This window comes from Ischnura elegans, assembly GCF_921293095.1.
Source record: "Ischnura elegans chromosome 13 unlocalized genomic scaffold, ioIscEleg1.1 SUPER_13_unloc_1, whole genome shotgun sequence".
Taxonomy (NCBI): domain Eukaryota; kingdom Metazoa; phylum Arthropoda; class Insecta; order Odonata; family Coenagrionidae; genus Ischnura; species Ischnura elegans.
This window is the reverse complement of record NW_025791657.1, coordinates 14,017,723-14,039,608: the sequence shown is the minus strand read 5'-3', so window position 1 is coordinate 14,039,608 and position 21,886 is coordinate 14,017,723. Positions and strand designations below refer to the sequence as shown.

Here is a 21,886-nt window from a genome sequence, read left to right as displayed (position 1 = left end):
TATGCTATGGAATCACTGTAGAATCATTGGGAACCCAAGTTTCTTGCTTAATATTAAATTCCCAACACATGCAATCACTAGGAAATGGCTTGGTGGGTAACTCCAACTAAAAAGCAAACTCTTCTTGAGTTTAGCGTTGATCTTCCTCAAGAAATGTCTCCAATAATGTTTCTTTGAAGGTATTTGGTCTTCCTTCACATGGACAGTTGTCATCATTGAAATGACCGTCGTTGAAGCAGTGATACCAATCATGTCATATTGTCTCTCTTAGATCAGCATCTTGGTTAAAGTAATAGGGCTCTTGATGCACTATATCCCATTTTATGTTAATGAGAGAAAAATATCAACTGCTCATGCTAATGATGGTTAATTAGCTCAAACCCAGAAATTTTCTCACAACACTGGTAATGATGCTACTAATATTTCAAAATCGACATCTGTCAGTACTATATCCATCTATTAACTAACAGCAAGAACTTTGTTTAGAGGGTAATACATAATTGTTGCATGATTGTTTTTGCAAAATTTTAAGGATAATAATATCAGGGTTATTTAATAACAGTTTTATGAACTGGTTTTGTAGGAGAAGATGATTATGAGGTTTCTTTTCTTTCTACATAACCCAGTATTGCAATGAGTATTCTCTTCCAGAGTTAATATTTAAATGTTAGCAGAAGGCCTAGAAGGTAATAAATACATTGACATTATGTTCACCATGTTTATTCCTCTACTTATCTTTCAAGAAAAGAATAAATGGACATTTCAGCCTATTAGAAGCCACTTATACAAAAATGATGACTTCAGAAGAAAGAATCAGAAGTATAAGAATCAGAAACTGTCATTTTATTATCTGAACGGCAAAAATTTTAAATCCTCATTCTCTACTTTGATTTCGTGTAATTTGAAAAAAAAACTGAAAATGATACCGCTGGATGATCCCCATTCTCTATAGTATATTTTGCTGTGAAGGACCAGCTACTATGGTCCCAAATAAATTTTAAAAAGGCACTGCAGTAACTCAGAATATTAGGGATCTACCTGCGAGAATTTGTTTCATTCAGAAAGATAGATTTTCAGTGATTGATTAACAGGTATGCAGACACCACTCTATTTTTATATGAAAGCATGGACAGTATGTTGAACATCCTTCTTCATATTGCTTAAGAGCATCCCATATATGTATTATTAAGGAGATAATTGTTTTTTCTATTACTTTTTCTGCAGAGTTTTAAAGAACGAGGGGCAGGTGATGACAATTTGGGGCCTTCTGTGGAGACTAAGGGCTGCATTCAAGATGTGATTGAAAACAATTCACAGCTCACTTGCTTATCCCAAACCACTGAAATATACCTTCCTGTGCCAGACTTGGTACTGCCCAGGGACAATGAGTTGGTATGTTATGTTCTCGTACACAGTGAAACCTGATTTGAACCACATTCATTTGTACAAATTTCTTGGTTCTATAAGGAAGAGAGGATGCCTGTTATAAAAATGAGGAAATTTATGGAAAGTTACAGTAATGCCATTGTCAGTTGAGGTATTTTCCGGTTGTAATGTATGAGGCAGAAAGCTGAACCACACTAATATTTTCCTGTCAATATCACTTGTACAACACCGGAAATCCTCTGATAGAAATTTCTTGTATCTGATGGAGTAGTTTTGTTGATAACAGTGTGAAATGTCTGTTCAAGCCATTTGTCTTTGCTATAACTGGGCTCTGTCTCATTATTGCCCTCTCTTTGTTTTAAGCCACCTTCCTCCTTGATTTCAATGAAGGATCCAGCGATAACTGTTGTGGCACCTCTTTATAAGCCTGAGTAAGAAAAGATAAAGACAATTCAATGTACAGTGGAACCTCGATCTATCATTCCAGCTGTTTTACCTCTGCTCTAAGTGACCAAAACTCTCATTCGAACCGCATGCCCTTTGTGATATAACTCCCCCTCCCTAGATGAACGTTGATATTCTGGAGTTTGATCTGTGAGTGGCAAGAATTTCATGATTACATTGGCCAGCTGGAGTGGTCTCAAGCAAAAGAGGATTTTTTATTATCAAATTAGGCTCCTAATGTTTTCCTTGTATTGAGTGAAGCCCATTATTCTCTCCTAGTTTCATGTGAAAGACAAGGACGAAGGTAACCTTAGTGAAGGGAATTATCCTGTGCTGTACACATCAGATCCAGCAGGAATTTCAACTGATGTGTCAGATCCATTAGCCACTGATGAATTGGTGAGTTTACTTGTGCCTTGTACAGTTCTATTTTTCTACTGCACAATATCATTCCTTTGTGGAATATTCCCAGCACCTCTCAGCGGAAACGTAAAGCATTCTCCCTCACCTGATCAATGATGACCAACTACAGAATAGATTTCATGAGTGAGTCATTAAAAATTAATTATTCGTAATAATGAACGGTGTTTTTTGCTAAAGTGACACTTCAAATTTGTTTACTAAGCAAGTGAGCACACTGTCTTCACATTGGTGAGCAGTTGTTGTTCTTCTGATAATATAACACAGTTTTCACTTCTGTTCATGACAGAGTAGATGGGTGATTAGAAATTGAGAGTTAAGCGGAGTACTGTTGAGTTTGGAACAGCTTAATAGCAAGACCATGACATCATGATGCAGCTGCTAGCCCGGTCTGACAACATAGCTCGTTCCTTATGAGAGATTGATATTCACAGGAATCAGATCAGATTTGGATATTTTGATGAAAGTCAACAGGATTTTATGACAAGGACTAGGGATTTGTCCTTCTTTACCACTTTTGTATGGGGTGTTGTACGTTTTGCAATTCAAATGGATTACCAAAAGACATCAAAAGTTAGTGACATGAACTAATTTTTGTATACCTTCACTCAATTTTCTGCTGCTGTTGTTCATAGTCTTGAGAACCTTCCACTATGAATTTAATATTTTGCTTATTGTTACATATTTATTAGACATTTTTGGACACACTCATCTTATCTTTCATTCCTGGCATAAGGCAGGAATACCCATCATTTTGATAAAATGACTGAACTGAGTCCACAGTAGTTTGTTCTATGTTTTTGCCCCTCCTTGGATATGGTATAGCATTCCTTATTCACTAACATTAAATATGGTGGCTACTTTTTTCATGCTCCATGACTCCGCCCAATCTAATAGAGATCTATATGAGTGGGCTTACGGTATACCCGGCGGTCCAGTCATCAGCCATCTCGATGTATTAGAATTTCAGCGAACGGCAGACATCCATTTTTCTTTTTCTCCATTGTGAAATCGATTTTGTGGTTTTTTCTATTCATGTAATGGAGGTTTACTGTTGGGCCTTCGGCCCATCTGGCCAAACAATGAATGTGTCATTCATGTAACGGTTTCAGTACGTAGGCTGCTGCTGGTCACTCGGTTGTCTTCTCCTCAAAATCCTCCATAAAAAATGTGCTATGGATGCAGTGATGTTTAGACTATATCCAATGTGGATGCCTTCCAGCTGCTCAAAGAATTTTCCATCTTTTGTGAAGTATGTTGTTATCAATACCGGAAGAAATAGTTCTACAATGTTGATTTAGAAGGGCATGCTCAGGAGCTGAAGCATGTGTCCAAATGGAAATCCTTTGTTGGGATAGGTACAGAGGGTCAAAGCTCATCATGATGTCACTCTTTTGTTGACCATGCAGATTAATTGTTGGTCCATCACTCAATGCCCTGAGGACGATGGCAGAGCTAGCCATTGAAACGTTGACTCTGGCTGAACAGCTCACCTGATGACAAGGCCGTAGCCAGAAAATATTTTCGGGGAGGTTTATGGAATAATATACAAACGTAAAATATACATATTTGTTGTAAACCCTTAAAGGAAAATATAAAAATATTATTATAAAATTGAATTTAGCCTTCCAGCTTTTTTTGCAGCGACCAAATGAATTAACTCCTAGGTGTCGATGTCAATTCTGCGGTCCCTCAGGAGGCCCATAAGTCACCTACCTATCTTCTAATTCACAGCGCTATTATTTCACACACTGCACTACAACCACGCAAACTGCACCTACAAATTCGCTTAGACAATTATTAACTTAAGTCGCATTGGACTACTAGATGTCCTTGCGCAGCTATGTAATATCGTCATGTGAGCACCAAGCGAGCATAAAGTATCTATTTAATTTTTTTCATTTTGGGGGGGATAAATCCCCCTTGATCCCCACCCTGGCTACGGCCTTGCCTGATGAGAATGACTTATTTGTTAATTTTGATGTAGATGCCTTGTTTACCACTTTTACTTTCTGCACAGATCATCAAAGAAGAGGAGGCAGCCAATGACAATGCGGGATCTTCTGCTAGCGCAAAAGAATGTATTCGAGATACGATTGAAGAAACTTCACAGTTTGCATGCTCCGTTCAAATGACTGAAGTATACATTCCTTTGCAAGACTGCCAATTACCCAGACCCAATATTGTGGTAAGTTTTATTCTCATCTAGGAGTAGCATGGCCTTTATTTGAGTAAAATTCTTAGTTGTATGACAAAATTAGGATTGCGTTGAGTGTATGTTTGCGTTTGTATGGGATGTCACCCTGAAATGTGCGAGTTTCTGTTGTGCAACTTTTCCAGTTGTAAAATATATTGCGAAACCATTGAGTTCTTTATCTATTTTCATGTAAGTCAATCTTTTTTGTACAACATCACTATTCTTCCGACAGAAAAGTGTTTCATTCCATTGAGTACTCGAGTGGTGAACTTTATTTTGTCTACTTTCAAGGTAAAAGTCTTGGTATGTCAGGAAGCCTAAACACGAATCTTTTTCACCTGATTAGATCCTTGTTGTAAAATCCTGCTTATTTTTTCATAGAAAGGTGATGCTTCCCAATCCTTTAATTATGTTTTGCTCTGGTTGAAACCTTGCATCTCTATTCATTCCATTCTTTGAGAGTCCTATTCCAATCACCTCTTTGTTAAGCAGATTCCAATACCCATCTGCATAGATGAAAAATATGGCTTCGTTAATCAGAATGGCATAATTGTGTGCGATACAGTGGCTGGCTACTGTAGATCCCTCAGGGTATCTAAGTCTTGTGCAACGTTTGTGCTCTGATATATTGGTTTCAATAGTTCTTGCAGTTTAACCAATCTGTATGTCTCCACACTCATGAGGCATGTGAAAGTAGTTGCCAGAGGTCTTTAATCTTCAAATGGAATCACTGCACCTTAGCAGTGCTCGTGGTTTTAAAAGTGGTGTAAAAATTTTCCATTCCGATGGATCATTTTGAAATTTTCAGTAGTCTATTTTTTATTCTTCATCTAGATATTCAATTTTGTTTGCATAGTGTTGATAGTTTACATTTCATTTGCTTCTAATGAAAAAGATACGTCATTGGATTTAAGGCACCGAGGCAGCAGGGAGAATTTCATGGTCGCTACATTGGGAACTGCACTCATAATGTTAATGTCAAAGCAAATATGTTCCATAGGAAATGCTGTAATATATTTATAATCGTATTATTTAATTTTTTAAACCTTATAGACAAAATGAAATTGTTTAACAAAAGGAAAATATTACAATACAAATTTTGCTTTCTCTTTTATCTAAGAATCATAATGTTGGCCTCATTATAATGTTCATTGAAAGAACTTTATCTTTTCATAAGAATTATTCATAGAAACTCTTGGCTTGCCAAAGTTGTTTTTTTCCTTGGCATCCAACTTAGTTTTGCTTGGGCAGCTTTTCCGCTTCGCATCTACTTACCTGCCTTGGTGATAGCCACCTTTGGGAAAATCCTGTGGTTACTATGTTCAGAATTACACCAAGCAGCAATTCAGTGACCAGAGAGTAGGCACCTGTTCCTTCTCCACATATATAACCACATATAACCCATATTGCTAAGAAGTTATTTTTTTAGGATTTCCCGCCAATCCAGGAGTAAAACCTCATCTGGTGCACTCCCACTAATCACATTTACGCGTCCATCACTAAAGAAACGTCCTCAGTGAGGGAATGTGGCACCGCGGTATGAAATAAAACACCGGCTCTTCTAGCTCCACCTCTAAAGTGGCATTGGGTTCTTTGACACGGCGCTTATTATCCCATATTCTTTATATTTCAAAACCCATAAGACATTATTTTTTTAAATTGCGGGATGTTAGCTCCCACAATATTCATAAGATTTGACTTGATTGCAAGAATCCTGTAAAAATAACGAAAGTAACATTTGTCTCTTCTCACTTCACCTACACCAGTCCGATTATTAACGTTTAATAACTTACATTTCTATATACACTGCAATGATATAACATATGGGTGGATGCAGTGAAGCAAAATAATATCACATGGGCGTAAACGACTTTTATTAGGTCCTAATTTTTAGTATTTAGATACATAAAAACATAAGCAATATAAACATAAAAAAGCGGATTTTGTCCTGCATTGCATATCAGAAAAAATATATGAAATACCATTGCACAAAAAATTAAAATTTTAATTTGAAAATAGCAGACATAGGGAACAGAAATAGAGAGCATTACGGCAACAAATGGAAAACAATGCAGCGTTCAAGTTTTTTTGTTATAACTTCCACAATAATGGGTTAAATGTGGCAAAACACTGTGAAAAATGAAGAAAATAGATGCACATATTTACCATTATCAGTAGAAAACTTGTAAATAAATGCTAACTTTGAAAGAAATTAACAAAAAATGAGACACCATCTCTGCGGAACCATAAATCCTGAGACATAACTAAATTTGTAAATCCATATGAGGGTTAAACTCTGCAGTTAAACTCTGTAGATTTTCAGGATGCATGTGAATTGTCTCAATGTTTCCATTTTTAGGAAATTCATGACAATTTTCCAGAAATAGTGGAAAGAAATGAAATAGCAAAAAGAGAATTGGTGTCAAGACCAATAGCGTCTTTCGCATACATTGAGAATGTTGAAACATCTAAGTTGGTGAAGCTGGAAGAAAAAAATATACAACCCCTGGGTTGCCAGGCCTCGATGTTTGCTAGCTGTTGCTGAGTCAGCAAGTGTATTAACCCTTTCACTGCCACCGGGCCGATATATCGGCCCTTGCTGGTTGAGCGAAAAATGCCAGGGGCTAATTTATTGGCTCTAATTATTTCACTTTTTTCCTGATTGTGGCCTTTTTTATGGCTGTAATTTATGTAAACCCCCATAATCTATCTATGGTTATAAGATGTAAATATATCTTAAGAATTGGGAAAAAAATCTAGATATATAAAAAAATGATTAGCTGAAAAATTTTTAAACCTGAAATGATGCTAATTTCATAAAATAGCTTGGCAGTCTTGGTACATCCCACCTGAAAAGGGCCGGCAGTAAAAGTGTTAAGGTTGGTCATAAGAATCTCAGGCATACACAGTTTTGACCAGCTTGAGTGGCCTCTGGAATAGAGCATGGTTCTATGACACACTGAGGATGTGGATAGAAAATCGATCTACGAGGGCTCAAATGCAAATTTGGCGAAAATAATTTCTGTTGTAATGACAAAATGCAGACTGAATATTTTGGGTTGCCAAGGCGTTGTTGAAATAAATAAAGGGGATTGTTTGGGGAGATTTGGAATGAATAAAATTAGCCACCATGAGGAAATCGAGCTAATGTAAACTGAAGTATTTTGGTTTCTTATATCCCTCTTAAGTCAATTTGTCCTTTTAGGGACTACTACACAGCTCGATGAAGATTTTTACTTCGATCTTGTATTCAAGGCTCTACCACTCTAAGACTCTCCTTAGCGAAGTGAATGGTGTACCGTGCAATGACGTCAGGAGGCGTTTCAGGTCACGTGACTTCAAGCGATATTCGAGCAGCTTTAATTAGCAATTATTGACGTTAGCAGAGTACTAGGAGAGTTTTGGCTCATATATTTGGACTCGTGAGAAAATTTTCTATTCAATGAGACTAACTAGCATGATGAACAAATTTCATGCATGTTCCCCATTATTTCCCTTTTTTCCTGATTGTGCTCTTTTCAGCGGCTGTAATTTATGTAAACCCCCATAATCTATCTATGGTTATAAGATGTAAATATATCTTAAGAATTGGGAAAAAAATCTATATACATTAAATAAAATTGAGTAGCTGTAAATTTTTTTAAATCTGAAATGATGCTAATTTCAGAAAATAGCCTTGGCAGTCTTCGTACATCCCACTTGAAATTGGCTGACAGTGAAAGGGTTAAGTTTGGTCATAAGAATCTCAGGCATCCACAGTTTTGACCAGCTTGAGTGGTCTCTGGAATTTGACATGTTTCTATTATTATGGATTAGAGATGTTATAATTATTATATAGCTTTTATTGAGTGACAATCAACATTCCCTTTTAGTTTAATGAGAAAGAGGAGAAGGAAGAGCTCCTCAATGAGGAGAATTATCCTGCATTTATCTCACCGAATGAAGTTGGCACCTCAAGTGATGCTGTAGACCCCTTGGAAGTTGATGACGAGGTAAGTGCACTTTTACCATGTTAAGTTTTTCTGTCTCAAAAATTCATTCTTCTCGGGAACTTTCCTGACATCATTTAGTAGAAGCACTCATTTTTTATCTCACATGATTATGTAAACTGTCCCTTTTGTTCATTACCTACATGTTTGAATTTTGCTCCTGAAAAAGCAGTAAAATGCATTTATTTGCTGATGATAATGTCATAAATATATCAAACTAGTGTTCGCTCTGACTTTTAAATTCTGCGTTTGGATTTGAATAATGTTTATCTGGGGAGAAAAGAGGGTTGCATGGGAGTGTTAACCCTTTCGCGCCGAATGCCTCACCTGTGCGGCGAGGATTTTCTTCCATTAGCAACGAATGCCACACCAGTGTGTCCTGAATGTTTTTACCCTAACCAACGACCCACGGACGCGGTCGCGCCTCACGATCCGCCTTAGCGCGAGCCCAGTCCCATCTTTGGCCGCTCAGGTCGACCCTTTCCTATCCTCTCCATGCGGTCAACTACTGTTATTTGCAGTGTGTTTTCCAAAAAAATATTTGTTGCTTACTTTTGAAATTCAATGTTAGAAATGAATTCATCTTTTTTGCTGACCACATGGAAATTTCAAACAAAATTCTAACGTTAATCTCAACGGAGTTATAGAACAACTAGTAAATACATTAAATCCATCTAAATCAACGTTAGAACTTCATTTAAAATTTCTGCAGGCTCAGAAAAAAACACAAAATTCATTTTGAATGTAAAAAAATCGGTGCGAGCAACAAATATTTTCATATATTTTGCATTAACATTTTAGCCAGTTGACTGCGAACTCGTGCTGGGAAGGGGCTTTTAATCTTTCTAGGGTCTGGGACAGTGGCCGAGGAAAGGGATCGGCGCCCTCTGAGTTGGGTCCAGAAATGGTTAGGGAGAGAACCACTGCCTTCAGTTGACGCGAAAACGCTTCGTACAAGGGAGTAAAGAAAACTTTCAAGAGACTCGTATTGAGAAAGAATTTCCCTGAACCAAGGTCCGGCGCGAAAGGGTTAAAGTGACCTTGGGTTTCTCTCGAAACAATCCTCGCTCCCTTTTACTTTTGTGACAGTTTATTCTTCGCACTTATACAAACGGGACTCTCCAGCCCGAACACTCTCCATGTCCCTCGGCTCACTCGACTCAACTGTCCTTACGACTTCTCGATGCATTCCCTCAAGCCACCTCAGTTGGTTCACGGTCACTCCTTCAGGTGGCAGCATCTCCAGGGGGGGACACGCCGCCAGGCCACGTAACAGGAGTTAATCTGAGTAAATCCCACTTAACTCATGGGGCTGGGTCTGTGAAAACTTTGCATGGTTGGCACTTGAAGGAACATGCATCCTTTGCATTCACGGTACCAAGAGCTCACTAGGACAGATGTGAACGGAATATAGAGTTTTGAAGCAGTAGTCGCACTCCAGTGGCCAATCAATCCCAAGGGAAAATTTCATAACTTTACCAATAACTTAACTTTTTCTCCTTCAAAATCTCCTCCTTTCTGCTGAAGCTTCGTTGGTGTGCATTATCACACCTATTGTTTCAAAATGATAATTTCATTCTTCTCTTCATACCTGCAGCTAATAATGGCCACTCCAACATTGCTTACCATAATCTGGTGGTAGCATTAAAAATACTGTTATATGTATAGGTAACCAATCGAGTAGTTTCCTTCATCGTAGAAAAAGAAAGGCATTGGTACAATTCATTACCTACCATTAGTGAATTCATAATATACAAATTATTTCGTTTTAGATATCCCAGTTTAGACGCATGGCAATGGTCCATTTTAACGTGATTTGAAAAAGGCCAGATTGGCACCCATGCGATGCCAATCCATGTGACATCACTGAGACCTAGTTTTTATAGGATTTTTACAATCTCTGAGATTACCAATGCATGCACGAGGCACTGAGCTCAAGGAAACATGTCTTAAAAATCACCTATTAAAACTGGCTAAAGGTCGAAAGTTTTCTTTGTTTGATAAGGTATTAATAATCCTTACTTAAGCCAAGCACTACTAGCTAGCAGGGTACTCTGCTCCCTGCTAGCAGCCTGCATCACAGCGGCTCACATATCATCGCCACAAGGCCACCTCACACGATGGCAGCGGGAACCAGAATGAAGTCACGTGGGCTTTTCCCATCATTCACACTTAGCTGTCACACTTTTGCGCACTAGAAAATTTTCAATTCATTTAATCCCATAAAATAGATATTGTCATATAAAAATCCAAAAGTGTTAAATGCGTTCTCCAGAGGTAATAATCTTTCGATTTAGGCAATAAAAAATAATAGGAAACCACGCTATTCCTGTTCAGATGATGGTGTAGGCCTAAGGTGTTACTGACCATGGTTAAGACCGCGGTTGGGTGAACAATTAAGTGAATGATTTTCTTAAATAAATATGGCGTCTCCTAGTTGTATATACAGTGAGTCCTCGTCTACGTCACCCCGTTTAACGTCATTTCGCGATAACGTCACGAAAATTTTGAGACCGTCATTCGTTTATCGCACCTTTGCTTCGCGATAACGTCAGATCTGGTCAGGTCTTTTAAATTTCGCGCGAGAAAAAATGCGAAGCGGCGGGCGTTGCAGGTTGTTCGTTTAGTGGGCGGTAATGCAGTCAGTCTGAACGAAGTGTAAAACGGTGTGTTTATTGTAAATTTCGATTACGTTTATAGCAACTTTTATGCAAAATGAATTCTTAGGTAGGTGCGCAAATGTTAAGTGCGTAAATGTCAAGTAAAGTTTTAGCAAACTTTACTTGACATAACGGTTTTCTGGAACCTGAAAAGTGATTTTTAGGAATTTTTCCGTGTAGAACTCGGAGTATTTGTCGTCACTTTTTCGCCGTGTTCTCAATAATGTTGGTTCCTGTAACTGCGACGATGTTTCAGCGATGATGATACCCAGGTGACCTCCATAGCGAAGCCGAAAAAACAAACGCGGGAAGATACAAAAATGGAAAAGGATGTACGCCGCTGCTGGTATTAACGTCAATGAAGACAGGGACTCGTGTTTATGCCATAGTTTGGCATTCTCATCGTAAGAAATGGCCCAAATATGACACGCTAAAATTTTTTCGCGTAGGAATTGTGAGGTCTAGGAGCCGATAATCACTTTTTACATTGTTTCTTATGGGATATTGTGCTTCGATTAACGTCATTTCGTTTATCGTCACATTTTTCAGGAACGATAAGTGATGTTAAACAATGACTCACTGTAGGTCCAAAAAAGAAGAATTGTTGCTTCGTTTACACAGATATTTACTTTGCAAAAGGATTGCCCTGTACCAAACTTTAGCCTTTATTCTTTGCAGCACAGGAATTATTACCGTTGAATAAAAACTTTTGGGCTATGTCATGCATAAATTACTGGGATGACCCAACATAACCAACCGATTCTGGTCGCTTTCTCAAGGGAATCTGATGTGTACCCACAGAAGTAATGAAGAATCAGGAATTATAACCTTTGTAGGGTTGGTAATGTTATTAATGTATATCGCTTCCATGCACAGTGGCTACTTTTCCATTGGGTAATGGAATTACTATCTGCTATTAAAGTAAATCTACACTCGGTATGAATCATTAGAAAATGAAGTCAACATAAAAATTGTATAAATGATTACATGAATGGCACAGTATTTAAGGCACAGTTATTCAATTTAGAATGAACATTATTCAAAAACTGTCTCATTGTTGGAAGAAATTACAAAGTGTTCATTGCTGTATATGTGTGGATGATAGTTCTATATTATAAAAGAATCGTTTATCAAAATAATAATGATTTCTATGTGCATTCATGATTAATGAGTTGATTCCTACTTTCAGCCTTTGTTTACTGAGGACAAAAAACTGATTGGTAATTCTAAAATGGCCAATGACTCTACGACTGAGGCTATAGGTGAGTAAACTCTAGGTCTTGCAATTATATGCGTAGAGAGGTTGTTGTAACTTTTTTGAAGTATGAAGAACCTAATTTAGTCATCCGTGCGTAACTTTTGTTTAACCCTAGGAAGACTGAAAAAAAATTATCGCGTAGTAGCCTGACTGGGTCCAATGGACCCTGAAACATTTTTTCCACAATATTACCAGTTTATGATGAATTTAGGCTGATTTAAGTGATGTCACTTAAACACGAGAGAACATTTATCTTTACATTTGTGTGGTCTAGATTTCTAATAATATGAAGTGTAATGTATTCTATAGAAATATTATTATTTCCTTCAACATTTATTTATAGTATAAGTCCTTTTAATGTAAAATATTTTGTTCTGCTGAAGTTGATCGATTTTTGACTTAGATTGGCTACTAAAATTTCATTTATATTTAGTGACATACTTCATTTATGGCAGTGAAAGATTCATATGAAGTCTCCACTCTAGTTCAGTCACTGAACTTCCACAAATGAGTTCTTTATGACTGGTGTTATAGACAAAAATTTCTAATTATTAATGATCCATTACGGGTGCTTAGCATGAGGTACCACTGCCTGTACACTGAAGTTTGTATTTGTATAAAACCTGTGGGTGGAATTCAGTGAAATGACTGTATGAAATCGTTTCTGACTTCTTTTGGTAAAAATGTGATATGTCCATGTTGAAATACAACACCAGTAGTATTTTTCACTCATTTATGTACTACTCCACTGCCTATTTTTTGCCTAGTTTTGACACTCAAATTCACTATGAATTCTTTCCTGCCTGCATCTACAGAAGGAAACGTTTTCTGTGCTATGGGTAGCATAAGAATATTTGAAACCTCTGTGTGTGGAGTTTTTTTTGGGGTTGAGTTACCCTGGTTTTTTCTTCTTATTTGGGACCGAACCGGTCCCAAATAAGAATATTATTTGTATTACTAATACCCTGGTATATTACTAATATTATTAAAGCACTGTTGGATTTTAAATGGATTTCTAGCATTAATTACAGCCAAATTAGTGATCACAAGTTACTGAGTCTGTAAGTCCAGAAGTGGTATTAGCATATCGAATTTATAAAATTAGCATGGACTTTGGAACCCACTCTGTCTTATTCATTTATTTTTGTGGGCTTGGCAACAGTGTTAGGTTTCACGGTGAATCATGTCAGAAAATACTTTGTAACAGAAAGTAAGTAGATATATTATGGATTTCAGAAGTAAACGCCAGAAGACAAATCAATGCAGCTAAGATGCAGCACAGCTCAATTTTAATAACTTATGTGTAGCAGCTTGCTGTTATTGATAAAAAAAATATAATACCTTATATTTCTATATACTTATGTGGATCTCATCAGGAGGTTGATCACGAAATGATTTAGATGGATATCATATTCAACCTGGAAAAATGTAATTGCTCCCATTGTGGCTTTTTAACTGTTATCCTCAAACGGATGAAAGTAGGAAATTGTTTAATTTTTAACAAATTTTATTTTTTTTATCGAAATTTCCCTCTGATTATAAACTAGACTTGATTCATGGTTGATATATTCCTTCTTTTTCAACATAAATGTGCTATGAATTTCGAAATAAAAATGCATGAATTGTGGCCTCTTCCAAGGTGTATGTGATATCAGTTGATAAGTAATTTATGAAAAATATTTACTTATTCGTGTCAAAAGTAGTAGCTGCTAAAAGTAAACTGATATTGAAAAATCTGTAGCAATTTTAACATTCAATAAATTATATTCCTTAAAGATTTTGATAATTGTTGTTCTCTCACATAGGAGGATAAGGGCAACAGTATTTTCTCTTCAGGTATTTTCAAAAGAAAATTTTATGCCATTTTAAATACATACTTAAGGAACATTTTGATGTGTATAATCCATAACCACTGAACACACGTTTTTGTCGTTCAAATGAATATTTTTTAAAAGGGCATGATTTCGTCTTTCCTCAGCAATTTTCAAGCTTGATATGACATAATTTTTTATGCCTGACTTTTCTTTTTGGACAAAATTGTAGCAATATTGAAATTTCCAAAAAAAGACCGGCATCTGATCTACTTGCATAGGAGTGAAACGAAAACATAATTCTCTCCTTAAGTTTTCCTATATGAAAAATTATTGTCATTTTAAATATCAGTTTTTGGAACATTGCAATATGCATATCACAAAATCACTGAACACACATTTGTCTTTTGAATGAAAAAATTTTTATAGGGATGATTTCTTTTTCATCGACAATTTCAAGATAGTTATTATTATGGATGCCTGCCTTTCCTTAAGGAATATGTATAGGAATATGTATAGAAAGGAAATGGCTCCTATCTATCAAATGGTTTAAAAAAATTAGATCTGTGAGCCCTAGATTGTAACATGATTTTCTTTTCTAGGGCTGTCAACTCCTGACCAAGTTCTGGTAGAAACAACATCCACTTCATACCTGCTGGCAGAAAGAAATGTATGGAATGACCTTAACGATGACTTTATTGGTTCATCAGCCTCAGTGACACACATTCAATCCAAGACTGTGGCATCCCCATGTTTGGATGGAACGAAGGTGATGGATAAAGATTTAAAAGAAGGAATTGCTCATCATGCTGATAAGGTACTGCCTAACTCAATTCCTGATGATGGGCACAGTTATATGAAACACATTCCAGCAACTAGAAACAGTGGAAATGGAGCCACAATGCCTGTTGTAGGGGATAGAAGGGATGCACCAAATATCACAGGTAGCCTTAGGTTTATCAGAGTCAGTGAATACAGAAGAAGTGGCATTGAGGCAGTCATGGAAAACAAAAAAGAGATGAGTAATTGCTTGATCAAAAATCCTAGAAATGGTAAAAGTTCAAACGAAAAGTTATATTATTGCTCCCACTGCAGATATGGATTCAACACCAATGACGATCTGATCAAACACATGGAAATTCATTCTGGTACCAGCAATTTGGATCCTAATGATGAATCATCTATGGGAAAAGATGAGTCTTTCACAGTCCCCGCATCAAGAGAAGAAAGTAATCAATCTCGTGAGTCGTCCACCTCTGAGACATCGACGGGATTGAAAAGGAAAATACGAGGGCCGATGCAAAAAGTAAATGCGCCTGTGTTAGAAATCTGTGGTGGAATTGGAGAGAGGAAAACTGCGGAACGAGTGGGAAGTTCTGATGGGGATGGGATACCATACACGCAGAATATGTCCTCAGAGTCCACCACCTCTTGCGCGAGAAACCTCAGAAATGACGCGCTAGGAGGCGCAAAAGGAGGGCCTTTCAATTGCAGCGTCTGCAACTTGTCGTTCACGCAGAGGAGCGGTCTTGGCAATCACATGCGTTCGCACAAAGAAAGAAAACGTTATCCGTGTACGATCTGCAGCAAGTCTTTCGCTTCTAAGTCTCGCATAACTAAACACTTGCGCACGCACACGGATGAGAAGCCTTTTTCGTGTAGTGATTGCACAAAGTCTTTCTCTCTTAAAGGCAACCTCATAACGCATTTGCGCACCCACACGGGGGAGAAGCCCTTTTCGTGCAATCATTGCGCAAAGGCTTTTGCCAGAAAGGACAAACTCAACCAACACTTGCGTGTACACACAGGGGAGAGACCGTTTACATGCGAGATCTGCAGCAAGTCTTTTGCCTCGAAGTCTCACATTACTCAACACATGCGCACGCACACGCAAGAGAAACCATTTTCATGCAGTGATTGCGCAAAGTCTTTCTCTCTTAAATGCAGCCTCATGAAACATTTGCGCACCCACACAGGGGAGAAGCCTTTTTCGTGCAATCATTGCGCAAAGGCTTTCACCAGAAAGGACAAACTCATCCAACACTCGCGTGTACACACAGGGGAGAAGTTTTTTTCATGTAAATTTTGTGCTAAGACTTTCACTAGAAAGGAAAATCTCATCCAACACTCGCGTGTACACTCAGGAGAGAAGCCTTTTTCTTGCAATTATTGCGCAAAGACTTTCACTAAAAAGGACAACCTCATCCGACACTTGCGTCTACACACAGGGGAGAAGCCTTTTTCGTGCAATTATTGCGCAAAGACTTTCCCCAGAAAGGACAAACTCGTCCCACACATGCATACGCACACAGCATAGAAATCTTTTTCATGTTATAACTAAATCTTTCAATAGAAAAGAAAGTCTCATCAACACTTGCGTACACTCACAGACAAGAGACCGTTTACATGCAAGATTTGCGGCAAGTCTTTCACTTCGAGTTCTTCTCTCTCCAATCACACGCAAAAACACTTACGAGAGAAACCTTTTTTGTAGAGACGTGCAAACAGTATCCGCAAATGCTCAAATGCTAGAAAGTATTCCATATTCGATATCTCGATCAATTATGCCACAGCTAAAATCTTGAATGCTTTGAATTTCGTGCCATACACTGTCGCACGCACATAATTGGTATTGGCGAATGATAGCAACGATAGCAACCAAATAGCAACTCAAGCCACGTTTCCTTATTTAGAACATGATGAAATGCACAATGAGCTGATTATGGCCTTCAGCCATTTTGTCATCTCTGTATATCCCTACTCTGTGGTATAGTGCTGCTGTGAAGTTAGAATAAAGATATCAGTAGTATTGATCTTTCGCACAGTGTAATTTATCCTCACTAATGCTACTCCAACATAAGAAACTATGTTCATGAATGTAGTCTTATGACAAACTTACTCAGTGTATTTACCTAAGTTATTTACTTACCTTAGTTTGCTTTACCTAAGTTAATTGGCATTCTGGTAGTTAATAACATGAGAAATCTTTGCAACTCTTACTTTTATGTGCATGGTCATTTATTTATAAGATAACTGAAAACAAAAGTAAAATAATATCAATTAAAATATGACATATTGGAAATGAATTCACTTGAAGTTTACAATTCCATGGACATATGACATGCACATGCATCATATATCAGTGACAACAGTTTGTTGCAATGAGATATAGATAGTTAGCGGAATGCAATCATCACAGATAATTTCAAAAATAACTGTTGTGACTCAAATGATAAATGACAACCTCCACATGATAGGAGACCAATACGATCACTAAGTAAACATGCCACACGTTGAGACAGGGTTACAGGATATGAGGTGAGATATGTCTCACTACAGCTATGGGACAGGAAGTTGAAGCAATGTTGGATCAATAAACCATTTAGTACACAATGAGCATGAAGTTTGGGCATCAATTCATAGAAGAAAAAAATCTGGAAGATATGAAATAATTAAGAGAAAATTAAATAATAAGGAGAAGCACTACATGTATGTGGAAGTACGTCATGATGAGCCACATGAAATGCACATAGTAGGTAAACTGACTTTAAATGAATGGTACTTAGTAGTTACTATCTTTACCTCATAAGTAAGATAGTATGTGAGCGCAAACACAATACAGAGAGAAAACTTATGAATTTTGATGCAACTGTAGTTGAATTTAAATCCTAACTTCCCAATAGGAGAGTTTTCTTGAGACGACCAAAATAACCTTGTGATCTGACAAGAGGCGACACAGGCTACAGCAGTGCCACTTTGTGGGGTTTGCCTTCAGGACATTTGAGAGCTTAACAGAAGTTTTTCTAAAACATTTCACATAAGATATAACACTGTAAATAATAATTAGGTAACATGATTAGAAACAGGTGAAATGAGTTTTGGCTATTTCTTTAGTTGATTTAAGGAAGGAATATTGCAGGAACAAATGCATAGTTAGTTAGCTATCTTGAGATTCAGTCCATTTGAAGCCATAATCATGTTTAGGGAATGTGGAATGTGTCAAGCATGGGATATCTCAATGGTGAACTTCTAAATTAGAAAGATTTATCTGCTGAAGTGTAGGATATTTTTTACCATCATCCTGGTACCAAATCTTCCTTTCAGGTCAAGCAAAAGCAATATAAGACTATTCTGTGATGGATCTGTCAGTAAAATTAGGTTTTGGCAAGAGACTAATATGTATGTAGGAAAAAGTGATTAAGTTTGTGAAAGAGTGCAAGTGTTTCATTGTGCAGTGGTAAGGTGAGTGTCGTGTGTTCCTCTTGTGTGGACTGCAAAGGGTAAAGACAACTTTGGAATGCGTAACTTTATTTGCTTGACAGAATATGGAGGAACACATTTCAAATTCCATGAGAAGGTAGAAGATTTTATTGCAGAGAATTTCGGATGCTGCAGGGAAATTCTCCCTTTAGTGAATATACCCAAAAGTATTTGTACCCTAATGAGATAAAGTATTATTCAAATTTCACTGTTTCCTTCTGACATCGTTCCAATTTTTTCTTTTCCAATGATTCATTCATGATGCATTCCTTGAAGGAGGATACGTTGGAATCTGAGAAAGTTGAGATACATTTGCATGGTGAACTGGTAGTTGAGAAGGAAGGGAATGAGGTGAGTTTTCCTCTTGCATTCACAATCTGTTGTGCAGACTAATGCAATGGTTTTGGTGGTTGAGTACTTAAAATCATGCTTGTGATTTCTCTCACACCCTTGTGTGACACATCCTTGCTTGTCAAAGATGCACTTTCATCAGAATAACTTGCAAATAATTAATTCTTCAATATTTTGTTGACACCTGATAATTCTAATCTTTTTGTGCCTGTTGAAGTCATCATAGCGATCCCCAAGCCTAAAAATAACCCCACACAGAGAGTACACCCAAGGAGAATTACATCACAACCTGAAAGAACACCACTCAGCATGAATGATTATGGTGTACTGAAATGCATTTCTTCGAATCCCCATCAACGGAGACCTGGGTAAATGGTGATATTTCCAATTAGCAGAAGACTGCAAAGTTATTTAAAGCGAAGCAATCATTAACTTACATCCATTCTGAAGGGAGTTACAAGGTTTTGATCTTAAGGAAAAATGGTTTGGCACCGCTGGGATGAGAAGAAAATTTCAAAGGTTAAAATTGTTGCATCTTTGAATCCAGTGAATCGAGATGTGTTGTAGAGTTGTTTCAAAAAGGAAAAAAAATTAATGAGATTTATGGGATCGAAAGAACTAATTAATAATGCCATAGGACTATCTAAAAGATATTTATAGATTATATTTTATGTTATTTATATAGCTTCCTTTGTAAACATTGTGAATAATTTATAGTGTGTATATGATTGCCTACATAATAAGTTAATAAGTGCAGATTCCATGCTCTTACCCCCTACTCCCTTATTTGTACCTCTGTAATTTAGAGGTGTCTCACCAGAACCTTTTTATGTGAAAATCTGGGTAAGAAAGAAACCTCCAGAAGCGAGAAAATAAGGCCGATCCTTTGACCTCCTATTTATCAATGTTTTCGACTGTACATGCATTTTTCTCATTGCGACTAAAAAATAAACCACTGATTTTCTGCGCATTACAAAAACCCATGACAAAATACCTAGCATATCCTGAATGCTATGCAGTTCAGTCTGGCCTACGAATTTAACAGTGTTGCATATTTTAAGAATGACCACTCGTGGCTGGAAATTGCAGGCCCGATTGTAGATGTATTTTTTTCAACAAAATGTCACACATACGGCATATTTGACCCCTCAACGCTGTGATTTGTACCCAGTACGCTTACTGATCTTCTTCATGCAAACATTTTTCTCATTGAGATATTTTTTATTTTGAATTTAAACAAAATCTGTGTTTTTTTGAAGGTATTTAAATAATAATTCATACTTCGTTTTGCTGACCCCCAAGTCTAAAGTATTTGGTATTTTTCATTTCGAATACATTTGGAGCGGTAATTTGTATTTTTTGTAGCATTTTTCTCGTTATGCCTGTAAAAAATAAACCGCCGATGTTCTACAAATTACAAAAACCCTTGATAAAACATCAAGCATATCCTGAATCTTATGCACTCAAGCCTATCCTATGAATGTAGGAGTGTTGCATATTTTAAGGGTGACAACTAGTGGCTGTATGTTGGAACGGGAGATTGTACCTTTGCTCTGTGAATTAAACATGCGGAACCAGACGTCTGACTTGTCATCTCATTCTGCCTTCTACGAACCTGGCCCTTCCTATTAAGCTTAGCACTTACAGTGTATATTTTATTTTGCATTTCAAATATGTACAGAGTTTCGGTATTTACCCATTCTAAAATTTAAAAAATACATCTTTAAAATATTTTTGGAGTAGCTCTGATAACACTTCCGTAACATTATGATTCAAAGAATACTTCTTTTTTGTAATAATAGTTTTCTTCATGTTTCCAACTATACATAACTTGCCACGGAGGTTATATTTTTTTAAGATTCTTTAGTTTCCATAGAAATGTTTTTTTATATTTTAAAAGGTATTTACACAGTAATTCGTAGTTTGATTTTCTGACCCCGAAGTCATAGGAGCGGTATTTTGTATTTTTATGTAGCATTTTTTCATTTTTATCGTTATGTCTGTAAAAATAAACCGCTGATGTGCTACACATAACAAAAAACCATTGATGAAACATCAAGGATATCGTGAATCTTATGCACTCAAGCCTTTCCTACGAATTTAGGAGTGTTGCATATTATAAGGATAACAACTTATGGCTGGAAAATGCATACCTGATTGTTCATTTATTTTTTTCAATTAAAATGTCACCCATACGGCATATTTGACCCCTCAACACTGTGATGTGCACCCAGTACGCCTATTGATCTTCTTCATGCCAAAATTTTTCTCATTGATATTTTTTTATTTTGAATTTAAACACTGTGCTTTTTGAAGGGACGTTTTTTTCTTTCCAATAAATTTTCATTGTGATTTCTTTGATAAAAATTTTATTTTGTAGTTTTCCATGACTTTTGGTTTCACACTGGTGAGTTGGAGAATTTGGTCTGAAAAGTAAACGCCTTCCTTCAACTGTAGTATCTTAAAAACTGCTGCCCTACTCTGCTAGTGAGACGTCAAAAGGTGTCAACTCCTTTTGGCATGAGATGTCTTTGTTATTAGCTCACTGCTCTCTCTTTGTCTTTTGCTTGTGTGTTATCACCTTGAGACCCAGTATATACATGCAGCTAATAAACCACATGCACCAATACCACTATTTCTAAGACCGCGGCCAACACAGAAGAATATAAAACAAGTGAACACATTCAATTGACAAGCAAATTGCTGCATGGGGATAGTTAGACATATTAAACTACAACACAATGATAGAATTATCAGAGACATCTGAGTGAAGCAAGATTGAAGCAGGTCAGTAAGTGGTGGCTGAAGTGAAGGACTGTCTATTTAAATCATTCACAATAGTTCAATTAATAAATACGAGAAAAGAACGTCATTGACACAATGCTTGAAAATTTGGAAGAAAGTCCTAGAAATCGATGCTTTCATTTCAACTTATGCAATGATCTTTGAAGTTGTTTTTGATTGAAGAAGAACATTGTTAAAGTTCTCCTTGTCAAACGGAAGAAAAAAAAACAAGAGTCAAATGTCATTGACTACAATTCTTGTTGTCCACTTAAAAATTTAAAAAAATGAAGTCAAGGAATGGAAATTGTGGTGTTAGGTCAAATGCA

General features: G+C 36.9%; 1 protein-coding gene across 1 annotated transcript; it reads left to right on the top strand.

The window, feature by feature from the left end:
• Positions 1 to 1,357: 1,357 nt before the first annotated feature.
• On the top strand, positions 1,358 to 16,206 carry LOC124172436 (gastrula zinc finger protein XlCGF57.1-like; the record flags this gene model as incomplete). The annotated part of the gene is made up of 6 exons (XM_046551874.1): positions 1,358 to 1,392; positions 2,110 to 2,229; positions 4,271 to 4,438; positions 8,320 to 8,439; positions 12,286 to 12,358; positions 14,768 to 16,206. Coding segments are annotated over exons 3-6 (1,689 nt in total), but the record flags the coding sequence as incomplete, so codon positions are not given.
• Positions 16,207 to 21,886: the final 5,680 nt, after the last annotated feature.